This window comes from Microtus oregoni, unplaced genomic scaffold, assembly GCF_018167655.1.
Source record: "Microtus oregoni isolate MIOR12 unplaced genomic scaffold, Mior012 000009F_ref0000495, whole genome shotgun sequence".
NCBI classification, from domain to species: Eukaryota; Metazoa; Chordata; class Mammalia; order Rodentia; family Cricetidae; genus Microtus; species Microtus oregoni.
The window spans coordinates 39,730,184-39,755,737 of NW_024543068.1; the positions used below are offsets into that span (position 1 = coordinate 39,730,184).

Below are 25,554 nucleotides of genomic sequence, written 5' to 3' on the forward strand. Positions count from 1 at the left end.
TTGAGTCTCTCTGCATTGAGGACTGAATAGGTATTCCCTCAAAGACTGTAGGCTGGAAGCCTATTTCCTCAATGTGATGGTGTGTGGGGGAGGAGGCAATTGCTGGGCAGGCCAACTCTCAGGAATAGGATGGTCACTCTTGAGACGAACAGACATCAACCAGCTTTCTTCACCTCCCTGTCTTCCCACACAATCCGCATCAACCAGACAGGTGGCCTTCACTGACAACTAGACCATGTCATACTCCAGTCTTAGATTTTTAAAAATTTACAGAACGGTAAATCTATGGTTTAAGCCAGCAAGACCATGATGTTATAACCTAATAGTCCAAACTAATAAAGACACCCTACAGAGGCCCCTGCTCCTGAGCTCAGTTTCCAACAGAAGCTCACACAGCAGCAAGTGCGATGCCTGACCACCAACAAGGAGGCCAGGCCGGTTGCTGCACCTGACTGCGCGCCCAATGGAAGCAACATCCGATGTGCACTGAACACCTTGCTAACAGATGTCCCTGCACCTCCCGCAGTTCCACACCAACAGCAGATACAAAGAGAAGCACTCTGGGTCAGGGGTCAGCAGAACCAATATCGCTGTGCCGCTCTTCCCCCCCCCGAAAAAAAATGCCCTAAATGATGTTCACCTGTGCCCAATTCTCATGCTACCCTGCCCAGAACACGCTGCATGTTGCATGCTTTTTTATGCTCTCTTCATGCCTCCTTTCAACGTGGAAAATGAGAGCAATTTTGCTTTTATGCTAAAAGTCTTGCAAAAACCTGGATACTATTCATCTATTTTTACAGAAGAAAGCCAATATTTTAAAGTATTTATATAAAACCCAAACTGTATACACAGTCTGTTTTCATCATCAGTGCTGATATTCAACACAGTCTTATTTTTCAAACTGTAAAATTATATACGAGTGATGTGCTTTAATTACCAAACATCACCAAATTTTTGTTTTGTGTCTAGTATGCACTAGGAAGCTATGATGAGGAACACACTGAATGCTGGTGTCTTCTAAGCGTTTCCACAGTAACATCCGCACATGGAGCACTTGGCTGGTACCTAGAGAAAGGCAGATCACAGCGGACAGAAGGAAAGGACCACGGGAGCTATTTCCTACAGACTATGTTTGATTTCTTGAATATAATAAGTTGGTAAAGTTAAATCCTGTTATCCAATTCAATCCCGTTTCTTCATTTTGGCACAGTTTTAGAAACACGTGAAATTCTATCAGCAAAAGATCAGGCTAGCTTTGCCAGTCTGTCAGTGTGATGACGACAGCATTAGATTCTGGGGCCAGAGATGCAGCTCAGGGCGTAGTGTTGGCTTAGCACATGCATGTCTAGTGTTGGGCTAGATTCCAAACACTGCAGAAATAATAATAATAATGGTAACAATAACTGCTGTTATTATTAATATATATTATAAACACAACTATAGTTATAAATAACTATTGTTATATTAATAACAATTGCTGTTATTATTGCTTGCTGGGGACAGAACCCAAGACTTTCTCAGGCTAATCAGGCACTATAGCACCCCAGCTCTAATTCTGGATTATTGATGAACAAATTTCAGATGTCTTATTCCTAATCATTGTTTTATGATAGCTACAGTCAAATGCGGATTTAAAGCACCAGTTAATTTAAAAAGACACTAATAAATTATGTGAAGAAGCAAATCAGAACTCTTTAATCCAACCAATGGGTTGTTGGATAGAGAATTTAAGTTAATAAAACCAAAGCAAGACAAAGACAAACCTGCAAACATTGGCTTTCCTATGCAGTGTTTTGGTCCTATTCTCTAATAATACCCGAGAACACTATCTCAGTAAGTCCTTCTTTTAATCATTTGATACATGAAGCTGTAAAAGCAGCTGAAATAAGCTAAGCCACTTCAAATGCAGAAAAATTTATACAGCCATGGTTAATACCTTACAGTACATGCCAATACCACACCTCTGGCTGGGGCACAGTTTCTTTACTGATTATCATAAGATGCAGGTATCTTAGCACATCAACTCTGAATATTGCATTAGAAATACATCCCAGGTCATAACTTGTCATTATTACACATTTAAACATGAATCAATCTTGTATAATTGTCACCAGGACCCTACAAGAATGGATAATTTTTAAAAATAAATGAAAGTATCACTGTCCTCATCTACTCTGATGTCATACACAGAATTGGCCATCTATGGGCTAAACCACAGGCACACACATGAGCCCTATAAGTACACATGCACTGTGAGTGTAGCGAGAGGAAGTCAATGAGTTATCACAAGGTAAAACAGAAGGTTTCTATCCTTCAGGAGAACATACTGAGCGGGATTCCGAAGACTTCAAATTCTGCTACCAACTTTTTTCCTCTTTCCTCTGATTACTGCTACATTTACATGCATATACAGATACATGAAAAATAATTGCTGAGTCCAGTTAGTATTGCATATTTTTTTTCAGGTATGACCTCTTGGTATTGGATAATCTAGGGTATCATCCCAGCAAAAGACTAACCTTTCCTCTCTCAGAAGTCACAAATACAACAGATAACTGATTAAAAGATACCATGCCACAATAGATTTATCCATAATGCAACTTCTGTAGCTAAGACAGAGAGAAAATTGTGTGTTAGGGGTGGGGAGTTGGGAGCCAGAGGTCCTGGAAGTCTACAGTGAGACTGCACCTCCTAGAAACGACAACTTACATGTCACCACAACAATATGGCTGCCCAAATAAGACTAAAATAACGGCACTGATAGACATGCTAACACCCAGAGGGTGGAAACTTCATGGGGTCCCACAGTACACAAAGAGCTATAGGTAGCTGAGAACGAATCACTTCCTTTTGTCATTGACTTTCTCTATATATTCTCTCAATTTTCTTTTCTTTCTTTTTTCTTTTCTTTATCAAAACAACAAGGAGATAGAAGTATGGCTTTCAAGCAAAGATTCTCTTTGCCTTCCTTTCTGGCTCAGCTTCTGGCATTTACGAACATAAAACTGACTCAGAGTGGATGTCAAAAAGCTGCAGCCAATCAGTATTCAAAGCCACATTCGTTTTCACAGGTAGAGGTCACCACGTGTTTATTAAGGCACACCTAGGACTTATGCACAGTATCCAGGAAGCAGTTTCGGGAAATTAAAGCCATAGGACAATTTCAATCATCTATAGCAGTCAGAGGTGACTCTTGGCTGCGCTCATGAAATATTGTTATCCGCAGAGTGCTGGAACTATATATTATGCTTTGCAAGAGGTTATAGGGCTAACAAAAGCATATCAAAGACTTCCAGTCCTGAAGAACAGAGCACGCAGACGTGAAAGCCCTAAATAGGCGGATGCCACACAGCATAATATAGTGCCACAGGGCACCAGGACTGACACATTACATTAACAGGAACCAGGAGATTTTTTTCAGAGTAAGTTGGGTGTGGTAAAGAATACAAGTGTGTGCCGTAAAGAACATAACAGCAAATACCAAGTATATAAAGTTCCAGAGTCCCAGTCTGCCAATGTCAACACTGTCACAAGATCCTGTGCTTTGTTTTCCGGCTCTTATTTGTAATGATTACACACAGTCAAGTCTCAGGGGTTACAACAGAAGTGGAAGATTTCAGTGAGAAAATGTGTGTGTGCGTGAGTGTGCACGTTTGTGTGCATGTGTGCTTGTGCCTGCATGCAGCATGTACAAAAGCATGCAAGTGTGTCTGCGCATGTGTGATGGTCTATTTTTTTTGAGTCCAAAACCTAATAGAGTCACAACATGTTGAGGGGAATAAGGGAAAAATGAAAGACAGAAATATTAGCAGCGTATAGAGAGTGAATGCATAAGGGTGGTGATACTATTAATAGTCTGCTTTGAGAAACCTGAGCCATCTCAGAAGAATCTAATTCTAGCTACTAATTGCTAAATTGTTTCTATAGAACTCGGGCTCAGGATTAGAAAGTAAGTAATCATCCAGGCCAGGATCACTGACCAGAAACAAGGAGCAGAAACCTGAACTCTCCTCCAGAAGGTTTTACAGCAGAGGTCCACGGCTTGTTAAGTTTTGTGAAAAGCTGTCGTCTCATTATTTCCTGATTTCCTTTTCTTTCTCTAGGAAATGTGAACCCTCCACGGTGGAGCACGAAAAGGCATGATGAGACAAGACAGGCCGAAATCTGCCGGCCAGACTGCAGTTACACGCCGCACTCGAGGGCTGGCATCTTCAATTCCGTTTTCTACATCTGAGAGTGGGCCTATGGGACCGGGACCTCTACTTTTCAGGCCTGCGCCACACCTCTCCACTTTTCCTTTGATTCCACACCATCCTCATCATCCCCCCTCCAGTTTGTCTACTCTTCCTTCTTGCAGTTTTATGACCTGCCCCCACTCAAGCATAGTGTTACCCTGCTGTTACTTCAATCCGGAAACAGAAATCTTCACCATTCAATTCCTTAACAGTATTTACCACCCTTCTAGGTACAAACTTCCATGCTGCCAATGAGCTCATGCCTCAACTCACAGGCAGGTAAAGGGGCTGAGAGCAAAGCAACAGAAGAATGTAAGTGGGCTTCACAGAAACAGCTGATGACCCAGGAAGAAGACAATTTTGCACCTTCATCGGACATCCGATCTGGGTTTCAAACACTGAACTGGAGCGCACCAGACCCCCAGGCGTAGGGAGTACAGAACATCAGTGCAAAGTAGATTAGCAGAGCCTGGGAAACCACGTGTTCTCTCTGACCTTCGGTCCCTCTCTGGCCCAAAAGACTCTTAGTGGCAGGTGTCTTTCCCTGTGCCCTTTGCTCAACAGATGGGCTCAGGAGAATTCAGAAGAATCTAAAAAGTAAGGCACGTCCCTCTTCCTATTACAGATGCTTCCATCTTGCTACATCTGTGAGTGCTGTCCCATCTTCACGGAGCCTGGGTGTGAGAGCATATTATCTTCTGTATCAGGTCTTCTTTACTGACAGTTTCCAAGGTCACATAAAATTTGGTTAAATGAATGTGTTCTAATGTTCTTTTGTTAGCTTGTCTTTTGTTATAGGGATGCTAGCCATGGCACTTGTCCTGGATGAGAGAAAGGTAGTTGTGTGTGTGTGTGTGTGTGTGTGTGTGTGTGTGCATGTGCCTGCATGCCCGCGTGTTGTATGTGTGTTTCAGAGAGAGGGCATTTGGTCTAACGGTGAAATACATAAAACACCCATGCATGGCTTGCAGCATTGGATATGGCTAGAAGAAAAATGAGATGATTCTTGTATTCATATTTCTAGAAAAGCATCTCCAAATATCAAATTTTCCTTTTGGCAAAAAAGAAAGCCAAGTCCAGAAGACAAAATAGGGGACAAGAACTAACACAATGGGGTAGAGCAATCTGGTAATTCCAGTGGCTTTATCATGTATCTGTGTCTTAGACATGTTTCTTTGTGGCAAACAAAAAACTTAGCAATACCATATAATATCATTATGCTAGATTATGCCATAATTCCACACATCACAGCCCACACATGTAGACATATGAAAATGTTTCATGATAGTGTGAAATCCAAAAGAACTTCAGGGACATATCCTGCCATCAGTAAGGCCCCATTTGTCTGAAAGCCTGCTCTTCCCACTTTGAGAAGATAGACCTGGACAAGCAGGACAATATACATACTGTTTGTCCAATTGAGAAATCATATTAAAGATTAGCCCTTACATGATGTCCTCTCAGAAACAGGAACTTTAGATACATATAAAAAAGAACAGGGTCGTGTCACTAACAAGACTTCCTGGATGTATATCCAAGAATAACAATTACACAATATTGTATTTCCATGAGCTACTCAGACCCAGCACACAATGCTCAAACAAAGAGCAATAAGTAGTAGCAGATAGGCCTCTGGACAGGTCTCCATCGGGGCTACAAGTGATTTTGGATTGAGGCAGATAGAACTAGGTACCAACGTGAGTCCCCCAACCTCCCGAGTATAATGGGGCAAGGACAAGAGCCAAGTAAGCACCAAGTTTCCATTTCCAAACTTATTTGTCTAGCTCTAAGGAAGCATCTACTCAAATGTAACAGGAATGGAATTCAACCTTGGTCCTAAACTGCTCGCCTATCTGAAAGGAAACAAGGCATGCTATCGACTGAGTGTAGAGTAACAAAACGGTGTTCATCTTGCAAGGTTTCTGAGGAAGGGGAATGCGCACCTTGCCTCAAAGCATTGTACCTGCTAGAAGCAAAGGCATTGCCAGCCCCCAGGAAAATGCCAGGGCAGGACCTGGAAAGGCTTCCCAGCTATTTGTACCAAGATCTATCATTCAGATCATCTGAGAAGCCCCATTCCTTCCCCAAACAAAATATACTTTATAAAATGTTCCCTGACTTAAGGGAACCACCATCATAGCAGAAAATTAATGTCCATCAGGAGGTGAACCTGCACCCAACACCTTACATGATTACGGGAAATGAGGATGCTTAGCACCATGGTTCATGCATGAGAGTGGCAACTGAATAAGGACAGACACACCATGCTTAAACAGAGCCCTGCCCCTCTCTCTGCCCAGAAACAGCCACAGCTTCATTTCCAATAGATCCTGAAACAATGAATTAGAGTTTTTACATTATTTTTTATCTTACACATGTCTGTACAACACATGCATGCCTGGCTCACATGCAGGCAAAAAGAGGGTGTTGCCTCCTCCCCACCCCCTAGGACTGGAGTTAAAGATGGTTACAAGCTGCCATGTGGGTCCTGGGAACCAAACTGGGTCCTCAGCAAGAGCAAGCAAGGGCTCCTCACTGATGAAGCATCTCTTCAGCCTTTCAGTGAAGTTAAATTTTATAAAGATAGAAAAGCTCTTCCTCCCTAGGGTCTCCCTTGGTTTTAATCAGCAGTTGTCCTGTGTGTTTTTCCATTGCTCCTCTGTAGAAACCGAGGCTGTCGTATATTTTACGTATTCAGCATCACCAGCTGCCGTACACACAGGCAAATTACCATTTAAAATCTGTAATGTTTAAATTGAAATAGAACTTAGGTGTACAATGGCAAATAGTCCCACATTAATCGAGTTGCAGGAGACATACTCCAAAAATTGACTGAAGTCCATGATATTAGAAAGACAGAAAATTTATCTAGTTTTAGTAAATGTCAAATCAGCAGCTATTGCTTTTAAGATTAATAAAAGATGTAATGGCTTCTAGATAGCCTCTAAATAGAGATTACTATGAATGGGGAAGTGATTTACCAACAGTCACCACAATGAGATTTCTTTAAAGGTTACAATCATCAGTTATTCAGCTGAAACACTGCTGAGAATGCCTGGTCATTTCGTGAATAATGCATAATGTTCATTGTAGATTTGATCTGTACTCTAACAATACAGATATTTCTAAAATAATAGAAAAAAACTATCTGTTGCATCCCAATTGCTTAACATATCATTTCCATGAGGCAATTGACTCAGGACATATTCCACACTGTCACCTGAGTGTTCTCCCTGCTAGCGTACCTTGTAATAATCTGTATACAATGGGCACCACACAACAAACTCATCAACCTTTGTAGACTGCTAAGAAAAGATGTGATGAATGCAGGGCAGAGTGAAAGACCTTTCGGGAAGCAGCAAATTAAAATGATTAAAATTCGATGGAGTTGTGTGGGACAAATTTAAATTTTGGCTTTGAAATTTAATTATTAGCATGATCAACTCATCACATTAAAAACTGTTGCCTACCCAGTGTGAGTACTTTTCATATAAATTTCAAAATGCCTTTAGGTTTATTCAAGAGGCTGTTTGGAGAGGCTCAAAGTATAATGTCTGTCTGTTTTATTGTTGGATTATGAACTGCACTTCACAGGATGCTGCAGGCTATTTATATAAGCTTGTTTATCCATACGAACTTCTTCAAGGGCACAACATAGAAGACCTTAATAAATTAAAATGAATTTCTTTTGATGTTGTTGTTTCATGACTGTTTGATCAGAATGAGTAGCAGTTTTGCACTAAAGAGACAGAATAAAGCAGTAAGCTGTGCACATAGTCTATTGCAGAGCCGGCTTGCAGAGAGGGCTCCTGCATCCAGGGAACACTTGTGAGCCCGAGCAGATAGGGTAGACTCACTTGAGCTTCTAGCTTCGGTCCCAGCCTATTGCCTGTTTACTAGCAATGAACACGTATCTGCTGGGGGATGATGCTCTTGTACACTGTAAAGATTTGTCACTTGTATTGGTTTAATAAAACACTGATTGGCCAGTATCCAGGCAGGAAGTATAGATGAAATGACCACACTAAGAGAATTCTGGGAAGAGGAAAGGCACAGTCGCCAGTCAGACACAGAGGAAGCAAGACGAAAATGCCTTACTAAGAAAAATTACCAAGTCATGTGGCTAAACACAGATAAGAACTATGGGTCAATATAAGTTGTAAGAGCTAGTTAGTAATAAGCCTGAGCAATAGACCAAACAGTTTACGATTAATATAAGCCTCTGTGTGTTTATTTGGGACTGAACAGCTGTGGGACCAGGTGGAACAGAAACTTCCATCTACATGTATCAATTTTCATGCTCTTACATCATCATTAACTAAGAATATCTGTTATCTCTTAACCATAACAGTGAAAGAAATCCATTAGTAGTGATAGTCTAAGCCTGACAAAATCCTCCCTGGAATGTTTGCTATGGATGACACAAAATGAATATTGTTCCCAGCAATGATATGGAAGGTAAGAAAATAGGGTCTGCTCTTAGATCTGCTAACCAACCGTTCACTGTAAACTCCTCTCTCATCCAAGTAAAATAAGTCAACATGTCTATATGATCCAAAGGTTTACATCTGGAAAAGACCACAGTTCCGAACAGAAGTTGTCTCATCACACCAGAACTTAGTGGACAGACAATACAGCCCTCATTCTCTTGCTATATTGGCAGCCATCCCTACCAAGTGAGGCTTTTTCAATTTAAATTCTTTCAATATGGAAGCAAATTATAATTAGGCTAAACAAATAAATATAAGTTCAGTCTATCAACTTATATCAAATTAAATAATGTGTTTTCACATTGTATGCTTTCTGACTCACTGAACTTATCAGTTCCTTTTAGATGGTTCTAAGGAAGCATGAAGCTAGCCACATCTGAACTGGAGCAAACAGTATATCTGACATAAATGTACTAGAATTATATGTACATCTTTTTGAAATTTCAGAGCTATTTTGGTATCTAGAACATGCCATGGTGTATCACCAAGTTGATATCTACATTGGCCAAGGCAGAACAGCCAACAGAAATGTACTTTCATCTTTTTCATGTTGACATCCTATCCATGAGAGGTGCCTTGGGTGTGCGCTCTTCAGACTTTGAACAGCATGGACTCGGTCACTGGTCTACAAACTGTGACTGGTGAGCCCCACTGAGTGGAGGCTGATGTGTGGCCTGTAAATACAGTTTTACTGGAACAAGCCACATTTATGCCTTTACATATTGTCTGTGTCCTGATCTCGTGGACTTAGTGGATTCCAATACCAAAAATATTTACTCTAAGGTCCTTTATTAAAAAAAAAAGTATGTCAATTCTGTTCTAGAATAAACAACATGAAGGAATCTGAATTCTATCCTTCTTCTCACAACCAGAGCACAATTCCTTTTGTTCTTTAATTTTTTTCTTATATCTTGATCACATTTTTCCTTCCCCAACCCCTGTCAGATTCTCACCACCTTCCTGCCCATCCAACTTCAAAAGAAAACAAAAAAAAAGCAAAACAAACAACAACAACAAATTAATAAGAAAAAATGACACAAATAAACCATAGAGATTACTGTATTAGGCAATTATTCCTGGACATGGGGCTGACACACTCAGAATTACTTCCATGAGCACAGTTTTTAAGTCCAGGTAGAGTTTGTCTCCCTTATCCATAATGTTGGCAGCTAGAAATGTCACAGATTTCAGACTTTGGGATGCTTGCATATATATATGAACTATCTTAAAGAAAGGAGACATGTCTATGCACAAAATTCATTTGCATACCACACTGAGATAAGTTTATATACTATTTTTAGTAATTTCATACAGGTACACAGCAAAGCTTTCTCATGGGGGCATCATGTTGGTACTCTGAGTACTAGAGAGCTTCTAAGTTTATAGCTTATGATTATGAATTTTCAAACTAAGTGGTCCACACATACATATGATTGCAACTCTTGGCATGCAGTGACAGTCACAGCTTCTGATCCTTTGGTTTGATCAGAATCCATCTGCTAGTACACTTTCCAAAACTTCCCAAACACAGTTAAGGCTACAAGGACTTTTCCAGAGGTAGGTGGCAGTCCAAAATCACCTGAGGATTATTTTGGATGGACATGGAGGCAGATGCCTTTACTAGCAGTACTTGGTAGGCAGGGTCTGAAGCTAGCCTGGTCTACACAGTGAGTTAAAGACAAGTTAGAGCTACATAGTGAGACTGCCTCCTCCTGACCTACTTCCCTGAAACCCCAAGAAAATGGGGCTAGAGAGGACTTGCCCGTTAAGGACCTGGGGCTTGGCTCCCAGCACATTGGGCAACTTACAATCCTCTGTAAGTAACTCCAGCTCCAGGGAGATCCAATGCTTCCATCCTCCAAGGACACCACACTCACATGCACACAGCCCCACACAGACACTATACATATACATAATTAATATAATAAAAATAAACCTCAAGGAAAAGAAGCTCATTTGCCTTTCTCCCTCAGAAGAGATTATGTATACCTCTCTAAATAGTCCATTTCTATACCATGCTTGAAAAGGTTCTACATACAAGGTGAGAACATGAGGACTCGGGAAATCTCAAGATTTTAGGTCATCCGCTATGAATGACATGCCCATAAGAAAAGAAAATCAGCCAGGCAGTGGTGGCACACACCTTTAATCCCAGCACTCAGGAAGCAGAGGCAGAAGGATCTCTGTGAGTTCATGGCCAGCCTGGTTTACAGAGTTCCAGGACAGGCTCCAAAGTTATAGAGAAACCCTGTCTTTAAAAAAAAAGAGAAAGAAAGAAAGAAAGAAAGAAAGAAAAAAAAAGAAAGAAAGGAAGGAAGAAAGAAAGAGAAAAAAACCAATGGTCAATACCACATACACATCAATTAATTCATACATATTTGAATGCTAAAATGCCATCAAGTTTTAGGGGTTTCAGGAACAAACAAGAAAATCCTGAAATTTAAGCATCGAAAGGACAGGACAACCATTTGAAAATAATTTTAAGAGAAACGATGTCAAGGATTTGAAGAACAAATATATGTTTATATTCATAACCTTAAATCAATGTGTCCATAGAGAAACATGAAAATTTAATATATGGATTGATTTTCAGGGTCAATTAAATCATTAATTCAAGAACACCTGTTCTGGTAAGGCCTTGCTCTGTTCCTATCTTTGTTTGCTTAACACAAAGCACATTAGCTCCACCTATTAACCCACATCCCCACATGGCAATGGCAAGAAGGTACACATATCTGTACACCATAAATTAGAACACATTATGCAAATTATTCCATCCTGACTCCTACACAATCTATATTATGTCAAAGGCGCACAGACTTTTTGAAAATCAAATAGAAATAGAAGAGATTTATTTCACCTTCGCATGGTGTCTTTCTCATGCAGAGTTCAGATTTCCACATTTGTATCCCTTTAAAGGATTTGATATGCAGGAAAAGAAGAAAGGATGCTGATGAACATTTCATTCCAGAGACAGCCACAGACCACCATAATGCATACAACACAGTGGCCAACAACCTACCTTTCACTGAGGTGTTCGGGGGCGGGCCTTCCATCCTCAAGTTCCACGGAGGGTCCCCTTGGTTGGCAAAGTCCCTCATTTTGAGATAGCTGATTGTGAGTCGGATGATGGATGCCTTGTCAAGCTGGCTGGTGATGGCTGCTGGGAGAGGCAACAACTTGGCCAATTCATAGAACTCGAAATTTTCCTTCCCCCGGCGGGAGCGAGCAGCGTCTCTGGATTTCTCCTTTCTCAGTGCTTGTAAACTGAAAGCAAAAAGGAGGGAAGGGCTTGTTTAGAATATGGGATTATGTTCTTTATAGTCTATCACCTTGCCACCCCAAATATACCAAAAACGAGTCCAGAATTCAAGAGCAACAGCTAGATGACTTTCAAGTAATGTCCGTGGTCCCCCTCTTGTCACAAATCCAGGTATGACTAATAAAATTGTGTCTTGTTTGTGACAGCATTTCCCTCCTCCAGCTGCCCATGCACTGGGATACACAGCCTGTTTCTAAGACACAGGGCTTACAAGCGAGGCATGATGTTATAACCATAACAAATTTAAGACTCAGCTCGTGTGGCACATGCTCCTAGACCAGTTCTCATTTAACTTCTGCTGCCAGGGGCATCTTTAACCATTACGGCAAAGACTTTGTAATTTTTGTTTCCACCATCATTTTGTAGAGCAAAGGGAAACAGGGATAGAAGTCACTCTGGCAGGGTCAACAAAGATGCTGCTCCAGTGTTCCTGTTCCTCTTCAAGGATTTTCATGCTTCCAGTCCCATGAAGAAGAAAACACACTGAATATGATGCCCACTTGATGAGAGGATACTATAATTTTGTATAAACTGGCCTGCATTAGCATAGGGACAGATTCTGGGATGCCAGAGAATACACTGCCCTCACCCAAAGCCAAACCTCATGATAACTTGGGTTTTATGCCGAAAGATAAGCTCTGTCTGGCTTATTAAAATTTATAGACATTATAGACACATTGCTGCACAGAAGAGGCAACAGGTTGGATCCAGAATTTTCCTTTAACTATTCATGTGCATTTCTGTTTGAAGTGTGCTCACGTTGCTGAGGGCAGGATTTGGCACAGCTGAAGCTGTGTGCGAGCGTCTCCTCCAAGGCATGCTCACTGCTTTGCTTCTGATGAGCAATGCGTGCAAGCTCAGACCCCAGTGATGGCTAACTGGGTTTATTTACAGCACCAAGGAACTCATAAAATAACTGGTGAGTATCTGCACTACTGAATGGGGACATTTTAAATGTTTAAATCCACATCGTGGATTCCCATTAAATAAAAAGAGCAACAAGGAAGGAAGTTCAGAGGAATATTCAGAATGGTTTCAGCAGTATGGTTCCCCTCTCCATAAATACAAACTGGAGAATAACAAGCCAGATCACATTATAGCAGCCATGCATTGCTTACAGTGGAAAAACTCATCCTCTCCATAAACCCAAAAGATCTTACAGAAAATTTACATAATTTAAGAAACATCACGCCACTTTCTAGGTTAATATTCCAGCTAGCATATATGCTTATAATATATAACATATAAAAATGAATATATATATATATATATATAACAAAAATAACGCTATTATTTTAAGTCATTTAAGTAACGAAACTTTGCTCTGCAGTATGATTTGGATGGTAACTTTATTCGGAAACATACGATGCCACATACTTCCCAACATCTTGACCATGTTTAACTATTGGCTTATTGAAAGCTACGTCAGGTACAGATATTTTACCATCTGACATAGTGTAAGTATACTAGGACCCAGGCTTAGATCTTAGACCAGGGGATCTTAGGCCTCCTTTTACATGGCGCAACTAATTTATTTCACATTGGCTAAGTGGGCTGTGCCGCCAATACCATGGATTTCACCCTGTTTTTCTTCAACATGTGTGGAGCCGGGGCCAGGGTGGTGGGTGGAGTTTAGTGCGTTGCTGTCTTCATGTACTTGAACTCAACATTGCTCCAGGAGGTGGGTTAAGCCATTTTCTTGGTGCAGTGAGAGCCCAAGGGAAGCACAAGAGCAGGGGATTTCAGGTCCTCTAAGGCTGAGGAAGGGACTTCCAGTGAGTGAAGAAGACAGGGGAGAACCAGTGGACCTGGAAGTCAACAGCCCTAGCTACGAGATAACATATGAGTTCAGCTGGCCACTGGGAATGCCAGACTTCCAGTATGACCATTTATAAATTTAAAAAAAAAAGTATCATAATTTTCAGAAGAAAATTTCAAAATTTTAATATATTAATAAAAGATTTTTTTTGTTTAACTGTGCATGCCAATAATGCCTGTTATGGTCAAGTTTGGGATCAGTGACTCATTTTACAATTGGGCCATAATTGGGGAGGCCAATTTTGAAGGTAGTTTTACATGGATGTTATGTGTAATTTTCCTTGTCACCTAAATGATCATAAATGAATTCATTCATTATCTAATTAATATTCCTAATATTTACACTAGAATTTTTTCCATGTAACTAAAGCAAAGTGGATGATTAAGCAATTATTCTGAAATTGATATTAATGAATAGGCTTGTCAATAAACCAAGGGAAAAAATTAATCCTCATGAGGGCTGGGGATGCGAGGAGAGGAGAAAATGAATAGGGAAAGGGTGATGGATGGGCAAGGTTAGAGCTGGCTGGAAACAAAGATCACAGTGGTAGGCTGCACACACGCAGCGTGTGAGCACACACGGTGACAGAATACTGTGCAATAAAAAACCAGAAGAGAGGATAGTGAAAGTTTCCACCCCAAAGAGATGATGAAGTTTTAAAGAGATAAGTGTTCAACCTGATTTAAACATTATACAATACCTACATGTGTTGAATATTATACAGGGTACCTATAAATACGTATAGCTTTAATATTTTGTCTATGCTAAAATATAAATAAGTAAAACATGAAGACGGGGTTTAATTAAAACACTAAAAAAATATCATAAGGAGGATCAAACTGTAAGATTTCAGAGATCAACTAATAGCTTCCAAAGGGTTGATAGGGGAGCAACGATTTCCCGCCACAGGGAAGAGTGCATTGCTACTAAAAGATACAAACTCTTCTCTCTCTCTCTCTCTCTCTCTCTCTCTCTCTCTCTCTTTCTCTCTCACTCTCCTTCTCCCTCCCTCTCTCCTTCTCTCCCTGTCTTCCTCTCTCTCACACACACACATACACACAGAAGCACACATCCTACCTCCCTGTTCTCTCTGCGACTTTCTCACCTCTACTTCCTCAACTCTAACACACAATATACCCCCCCCCCACTGAAGTCATGTTCTTGGCCATTATCTTAATAAAGGGTTTCCATGACTCCCACATCACATCATTATGCAGGCACCATAGTTCAGAAGACTTTCAGAATGACAGCACTGTGTCTATAATAAGTAGTAATTGGTTTTGAGGGCAACAGCAATAAAATACAGTCAAAGGATTATAAAGGCTGTTGAAACTCTGGTATAATAGATGAAACTAAAGATCTTAAGACAATAACACAGCTTGCGGATTAATCTTTTGCTTGGTTTTATGAAGTAGAGCCTAGCTATAATCAGTTCTCAAATTGAATTAAGGACCATGTTAAAATCTTAAAATAAACTTTGCTTCTGTATATTTTGTTCTAGACAAAACATTTTGGCTGCATTTCTCAAATACAAAAGATAGTGTGTGTGTGTGTGTGTGTGTGTGTCTTTCTGGATATAACCTTTCCAATGCTCTGCCATGCTCAATCTGATTCTGGGTAGAAGAAACCGAATACCAATTCATCCTCAGTAAAGACTGTGACAATATCAATGTTCTTTGTTGACTGCTCCATCATCTGCAGCCAAGATTATCACCACCAACAAATAAGCTCCAAACACCTTAGCACACAGGTACATATATCTTTCCACGAAACATCACATGCAAAGTTGTGTTTATATGTCCGTTCTTCAAGAGATGTGCGATTTTCAGATTTTCAAATGACTGCAATTACCCCAGCCAAAAGGAGAATAATAAGGCTAAAACCTATAGCTCCTTGTTAGAACATAGGACACTCAGATGAATAGTTTATATAATCTTTGTTCAATTACTTATTAACTATGCAAAGCTCACTTCTAATGCCTCGAGTTTTCTCATCTGTGAAATGGGATGACACTTCTATGTGTCTCATAAAGTGTCTGTTAGAAATAAAGTAAAATTTTAACGAAATTAAATCTAATCTCATTTCACATAGTTTGATTCTTTGAACATCTATAGTGCTCATTTCTAATGTAGACACTCCTTTCACTAATGTGGGTAAAACAATACCCTTTTATTTCCGATACTGAGTTTTCTTTTCTGTATGTTAGTTATTATTCTTAGGGCCTATCCATCATATGCCACGGGTATACTTAATGAGGTATTCAAATAAATAAGTACACATGTATAATTAATAATGTAAGCGTCGATGTTTGTAAAAAGTTTCTGAATAGAATAATGAGCAGCCATTTTCGATAGACAAAAACATGGTCTTCAGCTGCAGGATTAGTAATTTTGTTCGTTTATTTTAAAAAAAATGAACATGCAGATAACTATGAAGAGAATAGATTACCCCGGAAGATCAAAAATATGTATGGAAAAATCTTAAATTGTGATAGTAATTTTAAATCACAAAATACACACAGGTTCTCTTCAAAGGAAGACTGTCTTTCAAAACATCCCCCAGAGCTCAACATCTGAATGGTTTCTCTGAGTCAAATCCAGGACCATGGAGAGCTCATACCACTAGGCAGTGTGGTGATTTGACAGGCTTTGCCCCTCAGCATCCTCGCTGAGGGTCATGCCAAACTGAGAGATTGGATTAAATACAGAAGCTGAGGAACTAGAAGACCAAACCACAACTGAAGAAAGGCACTGTCGGTATCTAAAGGCCAATGTTCGGCTTACTCGTCTACTGCAGGGAAAGATAAAACTTTGAATTGATTATTCATTAAATTACAAAGAAATGGCATCTTTTGAGGCTGATCAACATTAGCCTTGCAAAATTGATTTCTTTTGGCTTCAAAGTCATTAAAACGGCTAAAGTTATTGCTAAACTAATGCAATGGGCTATCCGTAGAGGCCCACGACACAACAACCAGAGTGTACGCAACAGTCCTGGAAGATCAACAGGGAAACCCAGGAAGAAAAGGCTGCCTTCCGCTGCAGCCATCTCTTCAGACCCATGCTTTTGCGGACTGGTTTGTAATGTAGATGTGTTGGTCTCCTTTGCTACTGACATTCTCTGATATCCCTCCACATGAAAACCAAACCACCAAGCCTCAGTCTAAACACCTTTTGAAAAGTTTTACAACCTAACATCTGGTCTTTCTAAAACAAAAAAAAAAAAATGTGGCAGGGTTTGGTTCTCTCACTGTAGGGGAGGACAGGTGGGGTAGAAACAACTTTAAATTTTGCCTTTAAAAGGTACTTCTAAGGAGCCAGACAGGCAAGATTTTATGGATTTTCCTACTTGTTTTGCTTAGGAGAAGCCAGCACTACAGACTCCTACTATTTATCAATTAATCTGGCATGCAGCCTCAAAGGAAGAAGACAGACCCGTATTAAAAATGCGGCCATCAAAAATTCATCAAAGGCTTCAGCATTTTAACTCATGAACCTTTGAACACCGGTGCGCCTGTCAGAACTCTGGTCCGAGTTAATGGCGAAGCTACAGCTACTCCAGTACCTACACCTGCCCTGACAGGAGCTGAACGAGGAGCCTTCTCAGGGAAAAAAAAAAAAAAAAAAAAAAAACTAGACAATTCCATAAGCTTTTCGGCCCTTCCTTCATTACTGTTAGGAAAAACAGCCCTCCCCACCCTGACATCACATAGAATTCGAAGTCAAGCAAATCAATTTGCCACAGAATAGAAACTCTTCTGGTGTATCCTGAGAATAAGTGTAAACGCAAGGTAGTATAATTGAGAAGTGGATAGACAACTATGGCTTGGCCGGAACACGAACGACGACGCTCGCAAATCAGATTATTTTAACATTCTTCAAGAGAAGGTAATCATTTCAGAAATCTTTCTCTACCACGTGAAGCCAGCCGGGAAGTGTACACTAGATGTTAAGACTGGAACCTCAAGTTCAAGGTAAGAACTCGGCTGCTTAACTAGTGTACTGCTCCTAGCTGTCATCATTAATTTACGTTAGCCTCTGTAAACATCACGAGTATAATAGGCCAATTTCACAACTAAATATAGATGCACATTTTGCCCTTATATAAATGGCAGATTGCCACTGTAGATCATCGCCGCCACAACACGTCAGTGAAGATGCACACTGAGATGGTCTGATGCACACATGATATATAAAACCAGTTGTAATGGTTGTTTGGAAGCAAAGTGGAACAGCAGCAAGATTTCATTTGTTCCACAAACTCAGGAGATATTAAGCTGGGCTGACAAAGACGGTTTGACGTGCTAAATCAGTTTGACCTTCATTCATGCTTTATTTTTCTCATTTAACAAGAGAAATGACCATTATTTTTTCCACATGTAAGAAAATAAGAAACGGATTGCTTTTAAACAGTGTCAAAAAAAAAATCTGTGGCTGTTCACATTTGATAAAGCATCCAAACCAAAAGGCATGCTTATGGTTTTTAAGCTAAGATATATTCTGATGGAATAACCGTGACCCTTTTGACTTGTGGTAAAGTAGATCAAAAGAGTAATTAAAGGCATTCATCCAAACGCCTTCCCCCATCTTCAGAAAATGTCTTGTGTATGTTTGAACTTAATAATTAAATTAATTGGCTTTACCCAATGAGCGTTTTTCATTCCTAACACTTTAAATAAGAGGATTTTATTTCCGAATGAGTCATTAGAACAGTAACAGAGAGAGCCGAGCACTCTGCCCAGGCCTTTCCAACTCGTGTTCACCTGGGTTCAAATAACCCCTGAATGACCCATAGCAAGACCAAGCTATTCACTGTGTGCCTCCGTATGGGCCCAAAATCTCATGAATCAAAGTGCTTTGTTCTTTTTTTTTTTCCTCCTACAACTTCAACATACACAACTGGCAGTTCCATAATAATGGGGGGAAAAACCGCAGCTTTATCAAGTAATTTCTCTCCACCCAATAAATAGCACTTTACCTTGGGGCCACTTGTATATTTCACACCTTAAATTTCTATTTACCAAATCAGCTAATCACTTCACAATTGAACTCAGAACAACAACAAAAAATTATCAATTAAAGTGGTTGAAACTCCTGCAAATTATCATTTAGGGATGAAGTAATTGCTTTCATCAGGGCAGAAAAGCCCGCCAGAAGAGAAATGTCACTTTAGATTAGTGTTCTCACTCCTGAAGCCATGGATGACACCGCTGATATAGGACTAAATGCCAAGACCAATCAATTGCTTTTGTGGCTCTGCACTGAGCTGCTGTAAAAGGGGCCATTTTCTAGGATCTACTCTTCATTATAGTAAATGCTATCTCCTTGGTAACATAATTCCATTTCTCATAAATTCTGTCTGAGAGCATTGTCCTAACAATGGATGTTTGTGGAAAAGAATGCTGTTGGTTTAATGCACAGAATTAAGTGTGAATGGCTGTCAAACCGCTATAGTTTACTAGTTCTTAAACATAAATTGAAGTCCGACATTAAAAAGAATTCTTGGGAGAAATGAATGTCCTGAACAAGGGGAAGATACTAAATTTGAAGGCTCCGTGCACTGTGCTGGGATTCTGACCATTCGAGTGTTTATCTGTCCTGTACAATAAACCCGCCAGTGCACACTACTGGTTAGCAGTAGTGCAGGAACACTTTGCATACTTTCTCAGCAGTCTGCTTTGCAAACGCGAAACCTCGGAAGCTAATATGAACTCATTAGGCCACTGCCTGTGCTTCGTGAATAGCCACACTGAATTTAGAGAAAAAAAGAAAGGTATCCTTTAAACTGGGCACTTCCTAGAAAGCAGCCAGATCTTAATTGATATTCTTCAGCCCCTGGATCTGGACTGCAAGCTCCAATTAGAAGGAAATTGAAGGAGCTAACACAGTGAGGAGGCGCAATTCCCTGCACCGGTCTCCTCCAGTCTGAAGTTTAGAAAGAGATTCAGGATCACGGGGCTTCGCCTGACATGGGATAAAGGCTTTCTCCTCCTGGTGAGCACACATATGTAACTTCCATTAACTGTAACAGGAGGCGTGAGCACACATTGAGGAGATGCTGCCGCCAAACATGTGGAAGGCGTGGAGGATCTCTGCTGGAAGGAAAGGGAGAGTGAAAAGCGGGCACCCTTTGGTTGAATAACCTTTCCTGACCTCACAGACGGGGGCTACTGGAATTTCTGGTGTTCCAGTAATGTTAACGGCAGGACATGGAACATGTTATTTCTGCTTCTTCAAAGCACCCATTACTCTCACAGAACAGCATGGGACTTCATGTAATAAATGCTAACAAGTTTGAATAGTTACTATCTTCCCACCCAGTTTCAAAATGTTTGGAAAGCAGTCCTTATGGCTGCCAGTATCAGCAGGAAGACATGAGCCAGTATTGGTGACTACATATGGGAGATGATCGACATGGATCCACCCAACACTGAATCAAAGTTGCTTTCAATCACGTAATTTCCATTGCAGGTAAGATAGGGTAGGAGTCTGGGGTTCCCTCCAACTTTTCATACTCATCCCTAAAACCAGGGAGACTTTTGGCTCAGGCAGAGCAGTCCCTGGGTGCCAGACTCTTCCCGTGCTACACGTGGGAAGACCCTAGATAAGCTAGGATAGCTGATGTCTACAACAGGATTCAAAGTAGAAAGAAGGGGCTTGTATCTGGTGGCCCTTGGCAAGGAACACAGCCTGTCATGAGCATCCAGGTGCCACTGTGCCCCTACAGAGATAAAGACGTCATGATCCATTTCCTCTGTTGAATGGAGACGACACTGACTGAGCTGGATTTAATAGAATCACCTGCATAAATTGCATGAAATTGTTATGAAAACTTAATTCTTTGATGAAATATCCAACAAAATCCCCATTTTTTAGGCTTCTGGTGTGTCATTAATGGCTTCAAATAACAAGTTCAATTGCTTTGGAACTCAAACTTAAAATGGCCTGTTTATAAAGGAAAATCCACTTTTTCTTTCTGTTTTCTTCAAGGGTGATTTCAAGCACTTTTGGAAGCACAACGGAGTGAAAGAGCTTTTGAAGACTCGCAAACACAATAGCACACATTTGCCAAGCAGGGAGCATGGGCTGCCAAGTCTGAAAATATTTAAGTGTGAAAATTAAATTGTTGATCATATGACCATCTTGTGCACCTGCGCATGTGCGCATGTGCGCACACACACACACACACACACACATCTACAGGTCATGCCTGACCAACATCAGGGAATATATCTGTGTAATTTAACTATCTGCATTCGTTTGGGAAAGAAACACCGCTGAGTAAAAGGGCCACCCATTCTTTAGGCACCACACTCAAATATGAAGTCCAGCAGCCTGAAGAACTATGTAGTATCGGCTGTTCTCACTTATCCTGGGTTTGGGGTGAGGGCTGTATGTGCAGATGATTGCATATAAATGTGTGCATGTGTGGACACTTACATGTAGAAGCCAGTGATAAACACTGGACATTGTTCCCTTCACTTTCTGCCATAGTTTTTTTGAGGCAGGGTCTCTCCCTAGAATCAATGCTCATTGCTTTGGATAGGTTGGCTGGCTGGCAAACGCAGGGAAATTCCCATTTCTGCTTCCCCTATCACTGGTAGGTGATGCCCTTGTGACCATGTTCATGTGGATGCTGGGGACCAAACTCTGGTCCCCGTGCTTACATAGAAAGCACATTACCAGCTGAGCCATCTCACTGGTTCAGTAAAATCTAAGACACAGATTTATTTTATTTTTTCATCTGGATTCTAAAAGCAGTGTGTGGCTGCTAGGATTTCAGGGAAGGCTTCATATTCAAAGGTCTTATAAAAAATCCATTTTGAAGCTCACTTCACAGACACTGTTAAGAAAAAATAACCAATGGTTTGAACAAAATATATTTCTGAAAAAATATTCACCATATCTTTGAAAATAAACTTTAGAATTAGATCATGGATTATTATAGAGACATCAAACACTGATGCTGGAAAGGTCTTCAATGGCTTGAGGAATTTATTTACAATATGTTGGTTGATAAAGGTAGCTTCTAAAGGGCAAGAGCACACACAGAGAATCAAAACTAAATTATCTACATCTGCATAAACAGAGAGCATATATATATGTATGTATGTATGTATGTATGTATGTATGTATTTCCAAATCTAGATAAGCTTCCTTCATCTAAAATTTTAAGACTGCACACTCCTACATGGTAAGATAGTTAGGAGCAAAATAATTGTTGAAATGTGTGCAATGAACAGCTTTTGTATGGTTATTTGTTTTGTGTGGGTATGTGTGCAATGAACAGCTTTTGTATGGTTATTTGTTTTGTGTGGGTATGTGTGCAATGAACAGCTTTTGTGTGGTTATTTGTTTTGTGTGGGTATGTGTGCACAAACATATACCATGCTATGTATATGGTGATTGGAGGAACACTTATGCAATGTTTTTTCTCCTCCATCGTGTGGGTCCCCGATACTGAAGTCAGGTTTCTAGGTTGTCAACAGAAACTGTACCTGTTAAGCCAACTCACTGGTCCTCAAAAACATGTATTTTTTGATAGAATTTAAAAAAAATAACAAGTTTATTAAAGTCAAAGTTTAGAATGAGGTATACCTGGATGAACCCCTTGCTCACTAATTGGTTTATCAGACAGTGCCGTCAAATGCCATCCTGCCACAATGTTTGAGGCATTGGAGCCTTAAAATTATTTCCAGAAAGCAAGTGGCTTGGTCATTCCCTAAAAGAGAAGGAACTAGAAAAAACTGAAAGTGGTCCTTACTCCGTTGGAAGTTCAACCAAAAGGGTCTCAATCAGACACCTGAATGATCCTATACACAGGTTGGGGTCCCATGCTGTTTTGTGGTTCTTCAAAATTCCAAAGCAGGGTAACCAGTTAGATGGGTCCGTGGTAAGGGTGCTTGCTGCCAAGCCGGACAACCTGAGTTCAACACCCCCTTATCCACACGGTTAAAGGAGAGAAACCACACCTAAGAGCTGACCTCTGACCTCTTCCCTCTGACCTCTACACATGCTCGCTGGCATGTGCACACACACACCCACAATGCCAACGAATGCAATGTTTAAAATTTAAAACAAACCTGTGTCGAGACCATAATCTGCAAGCTACTGGCTGTGGAAAGAATGTACTTCCCTCTGGTGAGTGGCATTTTCCGTGTGTCACTGCCCCAGACAAGAGTCACAGTCATAAATCATACCCAGTATGCAGCACCACAATAACTTGCAGGATGCTGGACAGTGCAGGCTTGATAAGATACATGCTTAGACCCCGACTCCGTCCAAGTATTGGCTGAGTAGGACAACACCGATCAAACCATTAAAATCAGGACAGGTTATTGTTGTTTAATTGACTACTCAGTTCAATAGGTTTGGGGTCCTATAGGCAAGGTGGCTTCATGGCAAGCTAGAGGTTTTCACCCACTAAGGGAAACATAAGACTTGATTTGAAGAGACAAGGGAACATAATAAAGAACACAGTTTATAAAGATACAGGAAATTCCTGCTTGCTCTGAACCATTCCAATCAGGAACCACATCCTTCCCAAAATTTCCGTTCTTTAAAACTTTTCAAAATATGTCTATTCAGAGCTAAAAGTCCTTATAAAACACAGCAACAAACATCGATTATAATACACACATGCATAAAACAAGGACACAACAATTAAGCATGATTTCCGATTTTATGGACTGGCACGTTGCCTATGAGAAATCCAGAGGTTCTACTGTGACACCAGCATATATAAAACGGAAACGTTCTATTTTCTTGTCAATGGAGAGCCAGAAATAAAGTTGTACTTTGAATGAGCAATTGCCCTAACTTTCATAAAAGCACGCATCCAAACTGCGATGGCGTTCTCAGCTGTAGGAGAGCACCCATTGGTGGCTTGCCGGACGTTAACAAGAGCCTGGGGAACTCAATGGCGCAACAGAAGATGCTAATTGTCTTAGTGTGTGCTGCAGGGGTTGGAAGGGAAACCCCTCCGCTCTCTAGACTGAGATGTTTGAACATATGTTCCTGAGCTGGTGGCGCTGTCTGTGGAGACTTTTGGAGGCACAGCGGGAGGTGAGTCACTAAGGGCTGACCTCCAGGCTTCCTAGGAGGGAAGAGTGTAGCTTCCTGCTCACTCTCTGCTTCTTGACCAGGGATGTAATCTGACCGAGTCATCCCATGTCTGTCCTTGCCACCGTGCCTGTTCGCACACTCAGGATGGAAGGTATCCCCCAAGCAACTACAGTGGAAGTCCAAATAAGCCCTTCCTCCATTGGGCTGCTCTCCTGGGGTCTTGTGCCACCGAGAGGAGCGCTGTAATAACATGGGCCCCATCGTAAATAACAGGAGCTCAGAGAAAAAGCGGTTCCCTTGCATGTGAACGGTCGCAGGTTTAGCCTGCAGCACTCTAATAACTACAGTAACTGAATTTGCTAGACACCAATTACTAGTTAAAACACATAAAATGTACATGGCGTGTCTGAGCAGGAGCCTCCTGGCAAGGCTGTGCCACACATCCTTGTCCAGCCTGGACCCAGCTGTTTCATGGGAACCGTCTGTGATCACATCCCTGTACTCTCTTCTCTCTGTGCTTTCCTTGAAATGAAATAGATCACGTGACAAGCTCACCCCCCCCCCCCCCCCCCCCCGTCTTGGTCTCCTTTTGATTCAGGAGCCGATAAAAGCTCATGTAGGTTCCTATTCTGAAAAACAGGAGTGTTACCCAAAAGTCTAGTTCCTGAGATGGGATGAAGATCAGTGGGCAATGGGCACCTTTGCTATGGGCCCATGTCTACACATATTTCCAAACGCTCCTGGGTATCCACACACCAGGAGCACTGTTGCCTGCTTCTAAACAGACTTTTCCTAAATACTCAATATGTTCCTATTTCTTAGAGACGCTATTAGAGCTTCAAGTGGGGATTTACGAAGTGTGTCCTGACGGGGCGTTCCCAGTACATCTGCCTTTCTCCTTCGTTGTCTTCTCTCCAATCTCCCTTTTAAGACAACCACTCTTTTGCATTAGTTGTGTCTCTCCTAAACACATGTGTAAGAGTCGAAGTAAAGTCTGTCTGTGTGCTTTATGTTTGTTTTTAAATTTTTAGAGATATTTCTAAAATATGTCTTTGTGGGTGGCCGTACAAAGAAACTGGAGAAAATAGAAGTTAGCTTGAGAGAAGAGAAACCATCATGACACGGATTTTTCTCTAAAAGGCAAACTTTCTGTTAACATTTTTCTTAGTGTTAGGTATTGAATATAAATGTTCCCCTGTAGGCTTGGGCAATAACGACTCGGCTCCCCACTGCCATTATTTTAGGACGTGTTGGGAACTTCAATCTAGCTGGGAAGAACAGGTCACTGGGAACCTGTCATTGAAGGTTATCTTGTTCCTAGCCCCTTCCTGTTTTCCCTTCTGCTTCCTGAATACGCTGATGTGAGCAGCTCTGTCAGGATGTGTCCTTCTTATCACGGTCTCTGCTTCACCACAGGCCCAGAAACTGTGGATCTGCTAGCTGTGACCTGATATCTTTGAAACTGTGAGCCAAGACAGATCATTGCTCCATTCATATTCTATGAAAAAGCAGACCAACACAAATAATTAGCATCTTGTATGTGTGTGTGTGTGTGGGGGGGGTGTCTATAACTATTCCTGGAAATATGATCCAAAAAATTTGGAGTTGATATCTGAAAGGAATT

General features: G+C 40.9%; 1 protein-coding gene across 7 annotated transcripts in view; it reads right to left on the minus strand.

Moving 5' to 3' along the window:
* Npas3 (neuronal PAS domain protein 3) overlaps positions 1-25,554 on the minus strand; it is an 812,903-nt gene that overhangs the window by 550,859 nt on the left and 236,490 nt on the right. For 5 of the 7 annotated variants that reach the window (XM_041658771.1, XM_041658769.1, XM_041658774.1 and 2 more), the window contains exons 3-4: positions 11,748-11,992; positions 11,586-11,636 (exon numbers count right to left, since the gene is read on the minus strand). In XM_041658771.1, the coding sequence (XP_041514705.1) occupies positions 11,586-11,636; positions 11,748-11,992 (296 nt within the window). The remainder of the gene's footprint in view (positions 1-11,585; positions 11,637-11,747; positions 11,993-25,554) is intronic. The other 2 variants (XM_041658773.1, XM_041658772.1) reach the window with 1 other exon arrangement.